The following is a 20,314-nucleotide window of genomic DNA, read 5'->3' as shown; positions in this document are numbered from 1 at the left end:
CAAGGAGTTATCTCGGACCGTGATTGCTGACTTGGAAAGAATGTCACCTGTGTTGCTCTATAAGTTAGAAAAGATCTTTCCACCTGGCTTCTTCAATCTAATGCAGCACTTGATTTTGCACCTCCCGTATGAGGCACGAATGGGGGGGCGTGCAAGGTCGTTGGTGCTATCCAATCGAGAGATGTCTAAAGGTTCTTCGAAAGAAATATAGAAATAAATGTAAAATCGGGGCTTCCATTGCAGAGGCATACATTCTGGAGGAGGTGGCGAACTTTACAACAACATACTATGGTGACAACCTCCCTAGCGTGCATAATCCACCCCTCATTATAATGCTGGCAAAAATGAATTGAACCTCAGCCTTTTCCAAGGGCAACTCGGAAGCGCAAGTGCATCGACCCCCAAGACCTTGAATCATGAAGAGTGGCGCCATATCATGCTATACATGTTGACCAACCTTGATGAAGTATAGCACACTATCAAGGCAGCCGCAGCCTTAGCGGATACGTAGAAACATGGGTACGCGAATTCATTTATCTATTCTAATGCTCAATTCTGCATGATTTCTAATCATCTTGCTGTTTTTCTTGCTATCGGCGTCACATGGTGGCCAGCCTTGCTCCATCTTCAAGGCATTTGCTATGGCCCACAAGGGCAAGGTGACGCTCGACGTCGACTACAACTCGGAGGACGGGCCCGAGGCGTACAGCAATGCGACCGTCCACAACCGCCTCAGTGAGTACACATCGATGTCAAGGGAGGTCCATGGACCATAGTACGATCCGAGCACCGAGGATCTTGATGGAGATGTCATCATGAGGGTGGGAGGAGGCAAGAAGCATGGGTGGTACTGGATTGGCGACGGCGCAATCGACTCGGCCGCTACTCCCAGTCTCTCCCAGATTCGAGCAAGCAGCACGAGCAGGAGCCCAGCCATACGACCTCGGTAGGACACTTCACACCACTGGGTGGAGGCACTCGAGGTTATTCCTGATTTATTCGTCGTTCATTGGTTTTTTCATACATTTCCTTTGCATTATTGTAACATTAGGGTGAATATATTGTAGGTCCAGCTAGAACAAGAGAGAAGGATACGGGAGCAGATGCAGGCGAAGATGGAGAGGGTGGAGGCCGAGCGGGAGGCCGAGCAGCGGAGGATGGCGGAGATTCTTCAGTATATGCAAAGTCCTGGCGCCACTACGGGTGTAGTTCCGCCACCTTCGCTATTCGCTCCACCTCCACCTCCATCTCCTCAATATTCTACTCCTGTGAGTATAAATATTTTAGTTTGTATGTTCATGCTTACGGTCAAACCTAATGGAGTATGGAAGTTTTATTCATGTATGGTATATATTTATCTTGTCTCACACATGCAATCTCTTCTTCTTTGTGCAGAATCAATCGGCGGCATCGAACGATCCTCATGCTTTAGCGAATCCTTCACCAAATCAGTGATGATACTTGTGGTTGTTAATGGTACTTCTATTTGTAATTGTGGTTGAAGATGATGGAGCACTTGGATTACTTGTGAACTTATTTGTGATATATTGTGAGACATGTGACGTTTGTGATATATATGTGACGTTTATGATATATATGTGGTGTTGGTGATATATATGTGTTGTTGATGATATATATGTGATGTTGGTGATGTTTGTTATATATATCTTCTATTTGTTTGGATGGGATGTAAAAAACAAATAAAAATGCTGGTTTCAGTCACTTTGCCGAGTGCAATGGCCATGACACTCAGCAAAGTGACTACCTAGGAACATGCTTTGCCGAGTGCCACGGGCCAGGCACTCGGCAAAGGTCGCCTGTTTGCCGAGTGTTTTGTCGGCGGCACTCGGCAAAGTGACCACCTTTACCGAGTGTCTAAGTCAACGGCACTCGGTAAATCGGGTACCTTTACCGAGTGCTTGACCTTGACACTCGACAAAGCCGTCGTCACGGCCACTTTTCTTTGCCGAGTGTCAGATTGGCACTCGGCAAAGTCTTTGCCGGGTGTCCGATAAAGTGCACTCGGCAAAGAGGTCTTTACCGATAAACTGTTTACCCAGCGTCTTTTGCCGAGTGTATATCGGTCTTTGCCGAGTGCTTCAGTCACTCTACAAAGAAGCCGCCTCCGGTAGTGATCAATTTATTAACTAATATAAAGGCGGGGTCTTCCAAGAATTATTTGAAAAAAGAAAGTCGTTGTTCCACAGCTCCAGATGAATCATGATACACACTTGTTTTGTCTTTTTTTTTTTGTTGTTGTCATGTTATTATACACACGAGCAAACCGTGCGAGGAATCGTGAGCAGACATGATTTTGGCTGGTTGTCGCTCAAGTGACGTGTGCCCAATGGCGGCTCCGAACCATTTTTTTGTTGGCGTCTGATGGGCCAAGATACGCGGGATTTAGTTAAAAAAAAAAAGATTTGCAGGATTGCTGGAGCTTCACCGCCCGCGAGTGTATATATACTGCTCGTGCACAACCCGATCGAACGACCTGCCTAACCTTGTCACGAGCACAACGCTCTACGGGACAGGAGCACCCGCTCGCTCGCTGCTAATCTCATCTCCCAGTCTCCCACCAGCAAGCAGCAAGCAGCAAGCAGCAAGCAGCAAGCAGCAAGTACAAGTAGCGTTTCACCAGCCGATCCACCATGAGCACTTGTGTTGAACCGCCAACGCACTTGGCCAGCCTCGAACCGGGCGCCGCGCAGCGTTTGCCGTACCCTGCTCTGCCGGGCGTGCGCGGCAGTGGCTTCGTCGTCGCTGCTCCCGTCTCGTCGACCCAGAAGGCTGACGACGACGCATCGGACGACGACGACGACGAACACCAGGATGATCGGCACGAGACGTACGGATCGCACTACCTGCGCCATCTCGGCGTGGAGGCGTCGTCGGTGCACGACCCGCGCGACGAGGGCACCGCGGACGCGTGGGTGGAGCGCAGCCCGTCGCTGATCCGCCTCACGGGGAAGCACCCGTTCAACGGCGAGCCGCCGCTGCCACAGCTCATGCGGCACGGCTTCATCACGCCAGCCCCTCTGCACTACGTGCGCAACCACGGTCCCGTCCCACGCGGGGACTGGGCGACGTGGACCGTGGAGGTGTCCGGACTCGTCCGGCGCCCCGCGCGCTTCACCATGGACGAGCTCGTCCGCGACTTCCCGGCCCTGGAGCTGCCCGTCACGCTCGTCTGCTCCAGCAACCGGCGGAAGGAGCAGAACATGGCGCGCCAGACGCTGGGCTTCAACTGGGGCCCCGGCGCCGTGTCCACGTCCGTGTGGCGCGGCGCGCGCCTCCGCGACGTGCTGCGCCGGTGCGGCGGCGTCGCCGACGGAGCCCTCTACGTGTGCTTCGAGGGCGCCGAGGATCTCCCCGGCGGCGGCGGATCCAAGTACGGCACCAGCATCACGCGCGAGCGGGCCTTGGACCCCACCATGGACGTCATGCTCGCGTACCAGCAGAACGGCGGGCCGCTGCTGCCCGACCATGGGTTCCCCGTGCGCCTCATCGTCCCCGGATGCACGGCCGGCCGCATGGTCAAGTGGCTCCGGCGCATCGTCGTCACCACAGCTGAGTCCGACAACTACTACCATTACCGGGACAACCGATTCCTGCCGTCCCACGTCGACGCCAAGCTCGCCGACGCCGAAGGTCAATTATATATTAAGTGGTTCAATTTATGTGTTGATCTCTGAAAAACGATTTAAAGTACTTTTATTTACTGAATTGGTACGCATATATATGCTGATATGCATATATGCAGGCTGGTGGTACAAGCCGGAGTATGTGATCAACGAGATGAACACAAACTCGGTGATCACAACGCCAGGGCACAATGATTTCCTGCCCATCAACGCCATCACAACACAGCGCACCTACACCATGAAGGGATTCGCCTACTCGGGTAACCCTACAGCGTCTTGCTCCCTTATGTTCACACGCCGATGTGGAGCAGAGCACCATCTCCATCTGACAGCAGATGATTTATTTCCCTGTGTTTTTCATCATTCCTACTTGTTGTAGGTGGTGGCAAGAAAGTGACGCGAGTTGAGGTGACGCTGGACGGCGGTGAGAACTGGCTCCTCTGCGCGCTGGACCACCCGGAGAAGCCCACCAAGTACGGCAGGTACTGGTGCTGGTGCTTCTGGTCCATCGACGTCGAGCTCGCCGACCTTCTCGCCTGCAAGGAGATCGCTGTCCGCGCATGGGACCAATCGCTCAACACCCAGCCCGAGTTCCTCACCTGGAACCTCTTGGTACGGACGTGCCACTGGTGCTACTGCTGGCATGGCACCGTGTCTTGTTCCTAACCATGTCCATGTCGACGTTCTTTGTTTCTGTATTTTGATGCTAATATTGTATCACGCGCTTGTTTGCAGGGAATGATGACCAACTGCTGGTTCAGGATGAAGGTGAACGTGTGCCGGCCGGGCAACGGGGAGATAGGGCTTGCGTTCGAGCACCCGGTGCAGCCCGGCAACCAGCCGGGCGGATGGATGGCGCAGCAGAAGCGCCTCGAGACCGCGGAGGCCGCCGGTGCCGCGCCGGCGCTCCCACCGCGCAGGACGTCCGCGGCGACCATCACCAACACCGCCAACCAGTTCACCATGTCCGAGGTGCGCAAGCACGCGTCTCAGGACTCGGCGTGGATCGTCGTCCACGGCCACGTCTACGACTGCACGGAGTACCTCAAGGACCACCCGGGCGGCGCCGACAGCATCCTCATCAACGCCGGCACCGACTGCACCGAGGAGTTCGACGCCATCCACTCCGACAAGGCCACGGACCTTCTCGACGCGTACCGCATCGGCGATCTCGTCACCACCGCTGGCACCGAGCAGGCATCCCACCTCGAGCTCGCCCCCATCGGGGGCCCAGTGGCGCCCGTCGTGGCGCTCTCCAACCCGCGGGAGAAGGTCCCGTGCCGGCTCGTCGCCAAGACGGTGCTGTCCCGCGAAGTCCGCCTGTTCCGCTTCGCGCTGCCGTCGTCTGGCCAGGTGCTCGGTCTCCCGGTCGGCAAGCACATCTTCGTGTGCGCCAGCATGGACGGCAAGCTGTGCATGCGGGCGTACACGCCGACGAGCTCCGTGGACGAGGTCGGGCACTTCGACCTCCTGGTGAAGGTATACTTCAAGAACGAGAACCCCAAGTTCCCCGACGGCGGGCGCATGACCCAGTACCTGGACTCGCTTCCGGTCGGCGCCCGCGTCGACGTCAAGGGGCCGCTCGGCCACGTCGAGTACGTCGGCCGGGGTGGCTTCGTGATCAACGGCAAGCCGTGCAGGGCGGGCCGCCTCGCCATGGTCGCCGGCGGGAGCGGGATCACGCCGATATACCAGGTGATCCAGGCGGTGCTGCGCGACCAGCCGGAGGACCGGACGGAGATGCACCTCGTGTACGCCAACCGGACGGAGGACGACATCCTCCTGCGCGGCGAGCTGGACAGGTGGGCAGCCGAGTACCCTGACAGGCTCAAGGTCTGGTACGTCATCAGCCAGGTGAAACGCCCGGAGGAGTGGAAGTACAGCGTCGGGATCGTGACGGAGGCCATTCTGCGGAAGCACGTGCCGGAGGGCGGCGACGGCACGCTGGCTCTCGTCTGCGGGCCGCCGCTAATGATCCAGTTCGCCATCTCGCCGAACCTAGAGAAGATGAAACACCACGTCGATTCTGTCATCGTCTTCTAAGTTACCTAGCTAGCATCCCAAATGTCGTTCGTTCCAGCAGATAAATTGCTTCTCGCATCTCTAATCTCTTATATTCCCCCTGAGCAGTGAAGGAATATCTGTACTCGTATATGTGCGTTTGTAAAAACAAAAGATATTTGTACTTTGAAGTGGAGTCTAGAATAATAAATCTTATCTTGCTATTATTAATTAGAAGCTTGAACGGACACGTTAGAAAAAAAAAAAGATAAACTCTATAACTGGGTTCATAAAACCGGGGTCCCTCGTGGACCGGCTTCCCAGCAAAGGCTTGGCTCAGCAGACGACGTTGCGAACGACGCGCAACTCTTGGGCCAGCCCAAAAACCTAACAACAGGATAGAAGGACGAACCAGCCTCCGACTCTGGCCCGCCTCTTCGACCGGAAGGCCTCGCTTCCGACTCCGGCCCGCCTCTCCGACCGGAAGGCATGACTGAGGCAGAACAGCGCTTGCTTCCGACTCCGGTCCGCCTCTCCGACCAGAAGGCCTGGCCAAAGAGGAACGACGCTCGCTTCCGACTCCGACCAGCGTCTCCGACCAAGGATGCACCGAACCTCTGCTTATAGCTCTTCTTCGACTGGTGCAGTCGAAGCCGATTAGGACTAACCGACCGGGGACGCCAGCTCGGTAAAGACCCAGGGAACGAGCAGAGCAAGTAAAGCAGGAAGCACAAAGTCATCCGCAATACCAAGAACCATACCCTATACACCTGCAAGACAGTACCGACGGAACATGTCAGAAGGGTGCCCTACAACCTTCCAGACATGTCAGAACCCAAGCAGTGTTGTGGGCGTCAACATTTGCCCTACAGTGTTGTGGGTGCCCTCAAACTCCCATACCAAGTGAACACGGTAAAACCCCCTACTTGCCTCTAGGCATCAACAGTATGGCAGGCACCAACATCTGCCATACCGGAAGAAGACGACGCAACCTCCCATATGCATCTGACATCAACAATATTGTGGGCGTCTACAATCTTCTTGTACCCGACGACGTGGACAACAAGACTTAGTAGCATACGTACTCTCTTTCTCTCTCTCTTGTAAGGCCGTCCCCTTCATCTATAAAAGGGGACGCGCTCTCTCCCAATAAAAAAGATCGATCAACTCCAGGAGGATCAATTCACTCACATTGATTCACCCTTAGCTAGCTTTAGACACTCTAAAGCTACACAGAGCGCATGCTCGAACACTTAGCACATAGCGGAGCTCCTGTCACTCTCGGTCCTTTGGACCAGAGTCCGACCGGGCCTCTTACACCCCCCATCTTACTCCCTTCCGTTTGTAACCCCACAGCAAACTTCGTCGCCGACCGGCTCGGCGTGCTACACCTCCGCAAGGAGGCACTTGTTCCGGCGCCCGTCGGAGGGGCACCCTCCATCGGCTCCGGGACACCCGATGACTTCAACGACGAGGCGCCTACGCTTCATTCTGAGCAAACGCTCTACTCAAACCCCGCTATGAGTAATATACATGCTGTTATTTACTCGTTGTTCACTATCTTCCACCAATTATCCGGAGGGACCTCGTTGTCTGTGTCGCGACCGTCATGCGACCGGTTCCCCTATGACCTGGCGTCCCCTGTGGACACATACGCTCGGGGGTTCCAAAGGATGCTGGCGCCGCCCCCTCTCACATCCAAATTCATAGGAATGGCGAGCTATGCTCTCACCACTTTCCACGAGCTCCTAGATGACGAGGTTGAGAGCGACGGCTCCAGCGTCGGTGACGTAGCATCTAGCCATCGTCTGTCCTAGGAGTACGCTATGGCAGACGCTCTGGGATAGCCACTGATGGTAGCGGAGTCCTTATAGAGACTCACAGCCCTCTGGACCCTTGTGTGGGGGCCCTCGCGCCCGCACAAGAGCACGGCGAGGAGCTACGGCAACGGCGGTAGAACCAGGCACCACCTGCGCTGGCACGCTCGGTGCAGCATGTTGCGCCCCATGCGTGTAACCCAGCAAGCGGCGTTCGGGGTCACGCCCGTCAGGTTCAGCGCAACATCATCGACGGGGGGAACGATCCCCCACAGTTCGCTTGGGCTAGCCAGAACATCGCCGCAGCGGTGATGCTTCTGTGCGGCCTTCCTGAGCTAGACAACCCATAGGAATAGGCAATTCACTGGAACCTTCGGGCACTGGTGGAGACCGTCGCCGTTCAACAGGCGTAGAGCTCTACATCGCGACACCGACTCGTGGCCTCTCTCCCCACTAGGAGAGTGGGGACGCACCAGACGAATCGCTCCATCCGCTCACCGCTATAGCCGCTAAGCACGACATAGGAGGTCATAGCTGCGCCCTGGCCTGACCTGGTGCCCACTCCGCACCGGCCGCCTGTGCGTGAGTGGCTCAGGCCGAACCAAGACGCTCGTAGCGTCATCCGCAACTGGTATCGGGCCCGGCATGATGATGACATCCATCAGGCGGCCATGAGGGCAGGTGACACAAACCCCGACCAGGCCATCGTGAGGAGCGGTGAAACGCACCCCAGGCATGGTCGCCAGCCAGACAACCGGAGTCCCAACCCGGATGGCCTAGTACCATGGGCCTTTGGCCGACGCATCCAAAGAGCGTTGTTCCCATCGTGTTTCTGACCGCCTACCAACATCGCCAAGTATACCAGGGAGACAAACCCTGGTATATGGCTTGAAGACTTCTGGCTCACCTGCCGAGCCGGTGGAGTGGATGATGACCACTTCATCATTCAGTACCTCCCTATCTGCGTGGGGAACATGTTCGAGCATGGCTTGAATTCCTCCCACACGACAGCATCCATGATTGGGCTGACCTCAAGAGGGTCTTCGTCAAGAACTTCTAGGGGACGTATGTCTGCCCTAGGAACTCCTAGGACCTCAGGAGCTACCAGCAGGAGCCCCTATGGGATTACATCCATAGGTTCTCCAAAAGATGCAACTCCCTCCCTAATGTCATCGACGCAGACATCATCAGCGCATTCCTCTCTAGGACAACCTACGAGTCCTTGATTCATAAGCTTGGCTGCCTAAAGCCCTGAACCACCCGTGACCTGCTTGATGTCGCCACAAACCATGCTTCTAGCGAGGAGGCGGTCGAAGCGGTCTTCAATGGAGGCCGGGACAAAGGCAAGGCCAAGCGTGAGGATCAGGACGAGGGCCCCTCCACGCAGAGGGGCAAAAAGAATAAGAAGGATCGGCGCCGACCGACCAACTCCGCGTTGGTCGCCATGGCTGATCGCACAGGCAAGCAACCCTAGCAGGGCCTGCCTGACCACTTCGACGAGCTCATGGAGAGCCCATGCACCAACCACGCCTACCCCATCAAGCACCTCTACAAGAACTGCGAACTCCTCAAGCGCTTTCTGCGATAGGCCGATGGGCCAAAGGAAGGAAAGGGCAAGGAGGTAGCAGCCAAGAAAGGGGGCATGGCAGGCAAGGATGCAGATGACTGAAAGTCCCTATGCGGTGACCAAAGTAATCTGACTGGGCACCCACCAACTGAAGGATGACAACGGCAATGTTCTCACCAACACTTGGAACAACGAACAACTATTCTTCCCCTAAAATTTGGCCTTACCCTTTTTTACTTAAGGTTTGCTCCTATAGAGCGCCCCGGCCTGAACAGTTTCGGCCCGGGTCGCTCAGGGGCTCCACGGGGGTGCGATACCACCTCTCTTTTTTACTATCATATGGTAAATACCTTTTTTACCCAAACGAAAGGGTAGTCCATTCCCTTAATTACCTTACGTAACTTTGCTTTAAATATTTCGACCAATCGCACCCCGCCTCTACCTATGGTTGCGAACAGCTGAGCCTCGTGGGCCACACCCAGGCTCTTAAGGTTGCAGCCTATGGGACAAATGGGTAGATGCAAAAAAGAAAGAATAAAAAACAAAATTATGCTACTGTAAAAATAAGAAACGGACGGGACAAGCTTCCCCAAACAAAGTAATTCCATCACAAAACAAAATTGATTGTATTCATTAATACACTAAACGTTTACATAGGGGGCTCCCCCATGACATTATCTTTTACATTTGCTAAAGATTTCTACTCTAAAAACTTCTACTATGGTTCCCCAATGACATTGGCTACCGTCTCGACCAGCGAAGGTAGGGCCTGCTCGCTCTCCGGCTAGACAACATTTGGCTTGGTCGGAGGTGGGGCGACGTTTGCCTCCAACCTAGGCTCCACTCCATCCGTAGGCTGGGCGATATCCTCCTAGTGCGTGCCATCGTCCATGTTCACACGACGAGCATCCATCACACACTATGCGGAGACTTGCTCAGCCACCAACTGTGCGTATGGCAGCAAGCTCTCCCCAAGCGAGTGGATGTCCTCCATGCTCCAACCATCAGCGTACCCACTGCAGATGGCGACAAAGTCCAGGTCTGGATGGTACGTCGCCACCGAGGTCAGCACCCCTGACGTTCCATAGAACATCCCGTCGGTGATGAGGGCCGGAACCTCCGCCAGCCGGATGGCGGGCGCGCTAGTACTTGGCGCGGACCCGAAGACCTCCGGGACGACGAGCTGGGCAACATTGCGTATCTGGTCAAGTTCCCCTCGAGAGCACGTCGCTCTTGAAGGGACTTGGCCAGCGCCTCCGCATTTCGGCCAATCATCACCTTGGCTGTCTCCAGGTCCCGCTCCAATGACTCCACCTTTCCACCCAGCTCTAGAAGAAGGACGACAAGCTCAGAAGCAGGCTAAAGGAAAAAACCAAGACACCAAAAGCAGAAAGGGTACATACCGAGGCGGGTGGTCTCGAGGATGGAGAGTCCCTCCTCCTGGCTTGTCACCTACTCACGCAACTAGGAGTTCAACTCCTTAGTCCCAAGCACCCGGCCTCGAAGCGCGAGCACTTCCTAGTCGGCCTTCGATCGGGCCTTCCGCTCTAACTCTAGGGCCTTCTGCTCCATCTCTAGGGTCTCTAGGGTACTTTAGAGCATCACCTCGATCTCCACCAAGGACTTCTACAGCGTCGTCTCGGTCTCTGCCTAGCGGACCTTTGCCGCCTCAAGCCCCTGCTCGGCGGCGGTCGCCCGCTCCGTCGTGAATAGCTCCGTCTCCCGTGCCTCGGTCACCTCCGCCGCACGGTCTTGGGACTCATGGTGAGCGGACTCCAGCTCGCGCTCGAGCTCAGTGATCCGGGCGTGCTCCATCTAGAGGAAATGAGACTTGCAGCTTGACATCTCCTCCAGACCCTACAAAACAAGAAGCAAGTGTGCTGACGCAACCGATGAAAGACCAAGAGTCAAGGACGAGCGTAGAAAACTCACCTCTGTGACATGGGGCAAGTCAACCGTGACTGCCTGCTGGATGGACTTGACCCACTCCAAGGCCTCCTCTAGCTTCACCCTAGTTTGGGCGAGATCAGACTCCATCGCAAGTCCTCTCCCCCTAAGCACGTCCTAGAGTTGACACTCCTGCTCATCCCGAATGATGAACCAAACCTTTCTCGGGTCCTCAGGGCAGGGCCACACTAGGTCAGTGGCCCCCAGCCCGCTGGAAGGCCTAGCTGACGACCGAACCACCACCAGCTCCTATGACGGCGTCGGCAGCTCCACCTCATCACCTGCTTCGCCGTCGGAGGGGATCTCCACCACCTCAATTTCACAGGCCACCGGCAGACATTCTAGCTCCGGCCTAGCTACATCTCCCTCCGACACCTCCAGCTCTGACCAGGAGGGTGAGGCAGGGAGCCTAGTCTCCCTCTCCTCTTCTGCCACAGCCGGTGGTGGAAGGAGACGACCTCACCGGCCCGAGGCCATGGAAAAGCTTCCCCCACGGGAGCCCTCTAGTGTGCCACCTCCTTTGGTGGCAGCACCCCTTTCTTGGCGAAGGCGTCAAACACTAACTCAGTCACGATGGATGACCTCTAGCTCGACATTATGCTCTAGATTCACGAATGGATCTATGAGTTCCTCCTCTCCCTCGCTCTCCCCTTTTTCTCCTAGGAACCACCGCGGCACGAACACTCTTGGCAATAAGGAAGAAGGAGGAGAAGCGGTAGATGGGGAATAGGTGAAGGAACAGATGAAAGCCCTCTCCCTTCCCCTATTTAAAGAGGAGGCACAGTAGTTGGGAAAGGCACAACGATTGGGGAAAGGCGAAACGACAGGGGCAAAAAACCATCTCGCTTCCTCCATTCAATGCGGATGGGTATGACGGGACACGCCCTGCCTGACGGAGCAGTGCCTGGTTAGACGGGACGTGGCCTGGGTATGGCCCACCACTACCACACACCGGGCACGAGAAACAAGGTGCAACTGCGCGTAGGCGGCCCTCCGCCTTCCTAGGCGGGACTTGGAAAGGCCCAAACTACGGGATCTCCACCCAGGAGAGACCAACAGGCTTCCTAAGTCGATCGGATGGCTCTGGCAAACAACGAGAGATAGGTAAGGAGTAGAGGGACGCCCCATGTGGGCCATGCCGACTCCATCATGAACGACGATCTCGGATCCTGGTCGAACATTTCTGATTGGAGCTCCTCAAAACCCGTCATTCGAGTAATCAAGATAACATTACTAACCCCCATTATTTCTTTATATGATCATTTTATTCATCTGCTATCATTTGTACAAGCGATGCATTCACACATTCATCTATGCACACATTCATTCATTCCATACATCTAGAGCATTGCATATGCAGTTAAATGCATCACAACGCTCCGTGTTGCGTCACAAAGCGGCAGTTGCCTTATTCAACATGAGCAACGACCGACCGAGGTTCGAAGGCCGGCCCATGAAGGGCTCGAGGCTACCTCACATCAAATAGAACCAGGGGAGAAAACATAGATGAGCCCCGAGCGGCCCTCACCCAGTTTGCCCCAAAGCAGATAGGGTCATCTCAATCTTCTTGTTTGATCCTAACCTCGAGCCATGCCTATAGAATCTCCATCGAGGGGAGGCCAGTGGGCCACCCGGGTCGGTCTTCGGAATGACCAAGGCATCTACCAGGATGCAGGTTAAGGAAATGGAGTGCCACATGAGGGCTATACCGACCCCATCACGAACGATGAACCCAGACTTCACTCGAACATGCCCATTAGCGAGCTCACCGAGTGTGTCACTTGAGCCATCGAGGCAAGCAAAGTTAGCTCAGACCCTCCGGTTGTGAGAAACCGTGGACGGGGTAATGCATGAAACTCAACCGACCCCTACCAAGCCCAACGGGGCTTAGGGGCTTAAGACGCCCAACGCCTTGGCTGTGCCTAGGTCCGTGACTCTGACTCACCCGATCCCTCAGCGCGCCCAATGCCTAGATCCGCCACTCTGACTCACTCGATCCCTCGACGCGCCTGACACCTAGATCCGTGACTCTGACTCACCCGATCCCCGGCACGTTCGACACCTTGGTCCACGACTCTGATTCGCCCAATCCCTTGGCTATCCGTCGGTTGGATCCGCGAGTCTGTCTTGTCTGATCCCTTGGCATGCCCGACACCTTGGTTAGCGACTCTGACTCGCCCAATCCCTGGATCCATGACTCCAACTCACCCGAACCCTCAGCACGCCCGACGCCCCGGTTGATGAAACTACGTCTCGCCCAGTCCCTTGGTCGCGACCAAATGCCTAGGACCATGCTCCTAGAAACGATGGGTCAGAAACTAGAAAAGGGAGGCTACGCCCACCAAAGTGCACACACTCACGCCCGCTGACAAAACCCCTTAGGTGATTCTGCTCGAATCGCCTAGGGGCTCGGGGGCTACAGTCGTAGGTGCGCTCGCGCGCATCTGCTGACAAAACAAAAAATTCCCCCACTAGCAACATGAAAAAACCCTGAACAATTCTACCCAAATCACCTAGGGGCTTGGGGGCAACACCCGCGGCTGTGCTCATGCGCACCAGTCGTCAAGACAAAAATCCCCGAAAAGATTCTACCCGAATCGTCCGAGGGCTCCTGTCGGGTTCATAAAACCGGGGTCCCTCATGGACTGGCTTCCTAGCAAAGGCTCGGCCCAACAGACGATGTAGCGAATGATGCACAACTCCTGGGCTGGCCGAAAAACCTAACAACAGGACAGAAGGGTGAACCAACCTCCGACCAAAAGGCCTAGCCAAGGAGGACCGGCGCCCGCTTCTAACTCTAGCCCGCCTCTCTAATAGGAAGGTCTCGCTTCTAACTCTGGCCCACCCCTCCAACCGGTAGGCCTGGCCAAGGAGGAACAACGCTCGCTTCCAACTCTGACCGGTCTCTCCGACCAGAAGGCCTGGCCAAAGAGGAACGACACTCGCTTCCGACTCTGACCAGCGTCTCTGACCAAGGATGCACCGAACCTCTGCTTATAGCTCTTCTCCGATTGGAGCAGTCGGAGCTGACTGGGACCAACCGACCGGGGATGCCCACCCGGTAAGGACCTAGGGAACGGATAGAGCATGTAAAGCAGGATGCATAAAGTCAACCACAATACCAAGGACCGTACCCTATACACCTACAAGATAGTACCGATGGGATGTGTCAGAAGGGTGCCCTACAACCTTCGAGGCATGTCAGAACCTAAGCAGTGTTGTGGGCGCCGACATTTGCCCTACAGTGTTGTAGGCGCCCTCAAACTCCCATACCAGGCGAACATGGTAAAACCCCCTACGTGCCTCTAGGCATCAACAGTATGGAAGGCACCGACATCTGCCATACCAAAAGAAGAAGATGCAACCTCCCATGTGCATCTGACATCAACAGTATTGTGGGCGCCTACAATCATCTTATACCCGACGGCGTGGGCAATAAGACTTAGTAGCATACGTACTCTCTCTATCTCTCTTGTAAGGTCGTCCCCTTCATCTATAAAAGGGGATGCGCTCTCTCCTAATAAGAAAGATTGATCAAGTCTAGGAGGATCAATTCACTCACATCGATTCACCCTCAGCTAGCTTTAGACACTCTAAAGCTACACAGAGCGCACGCTCGAACACTTAGCACATAGCGGAGCTCCTGTCACTCTCTTTCCTTCGAACCAGAGTCCGACGAGGCCTCTTGCACCCCCCATCTTACTCCCTTCCATTTGTAACCCCACAGCAAACTTCAAGCACCTAGGCTCAAGAATAAAGTCACCGACCGACTTAAACTGGACGTAGGGCACGTTGCCTAAACCAGTATAAACCCTATTGATAAGGACATGAGCTCCATGCATATGACCATGCTTGGAGAGAGAGGATGAGGAGATCAGCAAGGGTGTCCTAACCGATAAGGAGGCTCAAAGCTCATCCGGTTCGAGTCACCAAGGTGGAGGCCCAAATCAAGTTCGAGCCCATCTCGGGTTCCAGGACCAGTCTGTCATAAAACTAGTCACATGGTCGCGTCTGGGCTCCATTTTTGATGATCCACATATGGATGGAAAGCTAATTAGGTAAGGAAGCCAATACAAGTGGTCTCACATCAAAAGCCCTTCAGAATCAATGAGAATCATCGAAGCAAATCAGCGTTCAGAATCTGCCAGGGTGTTGCGACACCGTCTTTTGGTCCGTTGGACCGTGTATCGTGTTTGGGCCCATTAGGGGCGCGTCCAGGGGGTGACGTCCGGGGCTTTATAATTAGCAGCCATCGCTCTCCTAAGGGTTTGGGGTTTTGTTTAGTTCTTAATTTCCTTGTGAAATAGATGTTGTTTTGCTGCAACTGTGTCGCCAAGGTCGCTTGCTATAAACTAGGGCCCCGGTTCTTGATCTAGTTCGCCTGTGGCGATTAGTCCTTTCGAATAAAGACCAGAACTCCTTCTCATTATCATAAGCCTCATATTTATTTGCAATTTTAGATTACGTTCATCCCGTTCTTGCTTGTGTTCTCGATTTGCTTGCAGGAAAACCTTCTTGGCGAGGTCAATCGCGTTCGCGTGGTTGATAACCAATGGAGCAGTGGTGTAATGAGTGAGGGTCCAAATCAGTCTTGGTTCAAAGCCTAGATCATGAATGTCGAGTCTCCACCAATCGATGCTATCATACCCATTAGAAAATCGGGCCTTGTCTATATCAAGTGGTATCAGAGACCTTGTTGCCCGTTAGGTATACTTTTATTTTCTCTTTTAGATTGTTACTATTTTTGTTTTACCTATAGTCCACAAAAGCCAAAAAAAAATACATCGCCTCCTATAGCCTCATTGTACCATGCAATTTCGTCTCTATTTCGCGTTGTTGAGTTTGTTTCCTAGGGCAAGTTCTGGTTGTCGATTTTAGATCGTTTTTAGTCCAGTTTCTGTCTTTCCCTTTGTTTTTCATCATAATCCATGAACTCCTTCAAGTCTTGCTGTGTTTCCTTTGTATCCATCAAACCCTAGTCCACGCTATCTAATTTGTTACACTTATCTTCACTGTTTGCATCTATCCATAGCCGCAGCAACAACTTTTACACGCATTGTTCTCGTTTTGTCCTCTAATTCGGAGTTAGTTCTCAAAACTGGTCTAGGTTTCGCACACGAACTTGGATTTCGATGTTCCATATATTAAAATTGATCAGAAAAAAAATTCAGATCTGCTCATCCCTTGCATTGCTGGGTTTGGAAAATTTTATTTTGGCCAAAAACTGGTCACAAGATCCTTTTTTCGTGCTCACAAGCTTTTTGTCAATTTTGAGCACATCTTCTGAATTTTCCACATGCCACACCTTTTCACTTGTTTAAGCTCATATTTTCTGTGATTACTTCTTTTGTGCTCCTAAATGAAGAAAAAATATCAAAAAAAATAAAAAGTCAAAGAATCCAAAAAAACAACGACAACCCAAAAATAGAGAAAAAAGAGGGGCAAAAGTGGAACAGTATCTAGAGGAGCACATAGAGAGCATCGTTTGAGCTGTGTTTGCATGTGCTGATTTCTGCCTTGTTCCTAATCATATTCCTGCTGTTCACATTACTTGATACATCTGGTACTTGGAACGTTAATAGGCCAGCAACTAAGACAAATACTCGGGATACTTATTTAGCTTTGCTATTCAGTTGTGAATATTGCTATTCCTTGCTACTATATTGTGCCTGTCCAAGCTCCACTTTCTTCTAACCAAGTATAGGTTCGCCTTGCAACTGTTATACTTAAGCTACAACGGTATCACAGTCACTGACTGATTGCACTACATGTTGCTTTGGTAAGAATACTTGTAAGACCATGGTAAGACACTTGAGAGTGTGTGACTTTACTCCTTGACCACATTCTATAGTAGCTGATTGGAAAATACATACTTGTGTGTTTTCTTGTTTGATGCTAACAATGACAGGTTACAACACATACTGATATAAGACATCAATGATGTATGAGCCACGCACTATTGCTGCTACACCTCCTCCCGTAGGTCAATCTATTCTTTCTTCCCCACCTACTTATGATGGTATTGGTGCTGATGAGTACATTGAGTGGGAAACTAAAATAGATAATATTTTTGCACAAAGTTATATGTGTGAACAGAGGAAAATTAAAAATGCAACTGGTGTTTTGAGACAATATGCATCAACTTGGTGGGAGCCTTTAAGTTTTTCAGATAAACCTCACACATGGAATGATATGAAAGATCTTAAGAGAGAAAATTTTGTTAATCCATCTCTTGTAATTAATTCAAATGATGAGGTGCATCAACTAGATCAATATCTTGTTATTCCTCCTGCTATGCCTAACCTTTTGCAGGACAATATACAAAAGAGCGAGGATGACGTGACAAAAAATGAGATGCTCACAGCCTCATGTGAAAATTCAGAACCATCAACTATTACTCTTGCTGAACATGAGAGCAAAGATAATGCCCATGATGCTAAATTCACGAAAGGTGAGAGTTCTCTTGATGTGCTGAATTTTTCCACCAATTATGCTATGATAGAGCAAATTTTAGTGGAGCCTTCGCTTGATTTACCTTTATCACAAGATGATTTGCTTGATGTTCCTTATGACGAAGATGACTTGCATGATGATATTTATGTTATACCCATGCAATCATTGAAGAATGATCATGCTATATGTGTGCTGAAATCAAACACTTGTGCTAAAAATAGACTTATTATTCATAATGCTAGTGAAGTTGATGAGCTGAAATTGTTATCTTCTTTAAATACTTTGGGTTACATTGAATTTGATGTTCTGTGTAATCTTAGTTCTTTAGAGGAGAAACTTTATGCATATACTGATTTGCCATGGTTCTCTAGACATACATATCATGTTTTTGGCAAATATAACAACCAAGGACAATATTTTATACAACGAGTTTACATTTATACAAATCCGAATTCTCTTTTTGTTGTGCAAAGTAATGATCAACTAGATGACAGTAAAATCAACACTATTATTATGCCATATTCCTCTAGTTTTGCTTTTCGAACACAAGTGGAATCTAAAGAAAGGGAGCATATGTTTTTTTGTTAGTACTAATCTTTTGTAGGATAGTATTGGCAAATATCGTGTGTGTTTCAATCGAGCAGACTACATGTCTGTAGGACAAGACATGCTATAAACCTAGATATATGGTCATATTCTTTCTCACAACATTGTCCATTTCCATTATTTTGGAAACCTCGTTTGTTCTCATGTTGTGCAGGATTGACTTCAAGCAAAATCGACGCCGAGGACGGCTTTTCATCAAGAAAGGGAGGATAATAAGGACATGAGCTCCATGCATATGACCATGCTTGGAGATAGAGGATGAAGAGATCAGTGAGGGTGTCCTAATCAAGAAGGAGGCCCGAAGGTCATCCGGTTCGAGTCACCAAGGTGGAGGCCCAAATCAAGTTCGAGCCCATCTCGGGTTCTAGGACCAGTCTGTCATAAAACTAGTCACACGGGCGTGTCCGGGCTCTGTTTTCGATGATCCACATATGGATGGAAAGCTAATTAGATAAGCAAGCCAATGCAAGTGGTCTCATGTCAAAAGCCCATCGGAATCAATGGGAATCATCGAAAAAAGTCAGCGTCCAGAATCTGCCAGGATGCTACGACACCGTCTTTTAGTCCGTTGGACCGTGTATCTTGTTTGGGCCCATTAGGGGCGTGTCCAGGGGGTGACGTCTAGGGCTCTATAATTAGCAGCCGTCGCTCTCCTTAGGGTTTGAGGTTTTATTTAGTTTTTTATTTCCTTATGAAATAGACGTCATTTTGTTGCAACTGTGCCACCAAGGTCGCTTGCTGTGAACCAGCGCCCCAGTTCTTGATCTTGTTCGTCTGTGGCGATTAGTCCTTTCGAATAAAGACCTGAACTCCTTCTTGTTATCATAAGCCTCATATTTATTTGCAATTTCAGATTGTGTTCATCCCGTTCTTGCTTGTGTTCTCGATTCGCTTGCAGGAAAGCCTTCTCGGCGAGGTCAATCGCGTTCGTGTGGTTGATAACCAACGGAGCAGTGGTGTAACGGTTGTGAGGGTCTGAATTAGTCTTGGTTCGAAGCCTAGATCATGAACATTGAGTCTCCACCAATCGACGCTATCGTACCTATCGGAAGATCAGGCCTTGTCTACATCACCTGTGTCATTGAGTGCTAGGCCACATCCGATCATAACGTATGGTAAAACTATAAATATTTACGTGTTAGTCACTTTCTACACCGACAGCAACACTATTAATAATTAAAGATGTTAATTTTCACCACACGAGCTAAAAAAAGGATAAATCATAGAATACTATTACTAATTAGCTAGGGACTCCAACCAAGGCTTTGTGTTAGTTCTCGCTAGACGTGTGAGGAAGAAAGATGCTTCATAAAAAGCAATAATCATAAACACTTGACCTTTATTATTTTGGTAGACTCTAATCATTATTATCAAGATCTATATTGTTATATAAAAAATTATCCACCTCAACCATTATGAAATACATAAATAACCCTCTAACTTTTGTAACATCCCAGATGTTAAAATGCAATTAAAATTTGAGCATGAGCCTCATTAAGCATAATCAACAAGCATTAAAGCATAAAAGTACTCCATGCTTCAATTATGGCATTTATATGTTTTATACATGATGTTTCATATGTTGCATGAAATGTTAACAACAATAGCAATTAAGGATCTTTGTGAATTTATTTATGAGAATTTGCTTAAATAATTAAAATTTTGGTAAAATAAACTTTGTAGCACAATATGTATGCTTTCTTATAGAATCAAAATTTGATCATGTTTCTAAATCAAATATGGTTAAATTTGAGCTAAAATTTTGAATTCAAAGCTGATTTTCAAACTTAGCATTTTTGCCTAAGTCCCTGGATATCAGTTTTAAAGTTCAAACTTTGGTGAATTAATAAATGAAATTTCATAAATAAAATTTGTCCAAACTTTGTTCCATTGCTTGATGCTATGTTTGTGCTATGATAATGTTTAATTAGTTGATAAGGTTGATAGATGGTTGATCACTAATAAAATCCCAAAGTTTGCTAACCGAAACTATTTTTGAGTTTTGAAGTACCCTAGTTCCTTGCTCTAGATCTCTCAATTCAATGAGAATTGGGACTTGAGCCTGTAAGCAATGTTGGAGCCCTCACCAAGGTGAACAACTTTGGTTTTTGGAGTTCAACGAGTTGCTATTTGGATTCAAGAGAAAATCGAAGAGAAAGGGGCTCGGTTAGCATGAATAGTGCACATCGAGGAGCAGTGAGCCAGCCTGCTCGCCGCCACCGCCACCGCCTTCCAGTGTCACATTCATGCATGACTCCATGTAGCTGCTGCGTGGCGAA

The 20,314-nt window shown here is 50.9% G+C and overlaps 1 protein-coding gene across 1 annotated transcript; it reads left to right on the top strand.

The window, feature by feature from the left end:
* Window positions 1–2,508: 2,508 nt before the first annotated feature.
* On the top strand, window positions 2,509–5,841 carry LOC136474023 (nitrate reductase [NADH] 3-like). The gene is made up of 4 exons (XM_066471642.1): window positions 2,509–3,651; window positions 3,764–3,904; window positions 4,024–4,256; window positions 4,380–5,841. Exons 1-4 carry the CDS (start codon window positions 2,652–2,654, stop codon window positions 5,685–5,687), a joined length of 2,682 nt encoding a protein of 893 aa, XP_066327739.1. The 5' UTR covers window positions 2,509–2,651; the 3' UTR covers window positions 5,688–5,841.
* The last annotated feature ends 14,473 nt before the right edge of the window (window positions 5,842–20,314 follow it).

Source organism: Miscanthus floridulus, chromosome 8, assembly GCF_019320115.1.
Source record: "Miscanthus floridulus cultivar M001 chromosome 8, ASM1932011v1, whole genome shotgun sequence".
In the NCBI taxonomy this organism is placed as follows: domain Eukaryota; kingdom Viridiplantae; phylum Streptophyta; class Magnoliopsida; order Poales; family Poaceae; genus Miscanthus; species Miscanthus floridulus.
Note: the sequence above shows the minus strand (reverse complement) of the source record. Positions and strands in the feature narration are given on the sequence as shown.

Coding starts and splice junctions, on each gene's coding strand:
- LOC136474023 (XM_066471642.1), top strand. CDS start 2,652: ATGAGCACTTGTGTTGAACCGCCAACGCACTTGGCCAGCCTCGAACCG. Junction 3,652..3,763: donor CAAGCTCGCCGACGCCGAAG/GTCAATTATATA, acceptor GCATATATGCAG/GCTGGTGGTACAAGCCGGAG. Junction 4,257..4,379: donor TCCTCACCTGGAACCTCTTG/GTACGGACGTGC, acceptor GCTTGTTTGCAG/GGAATGATGACCAACTGCTG.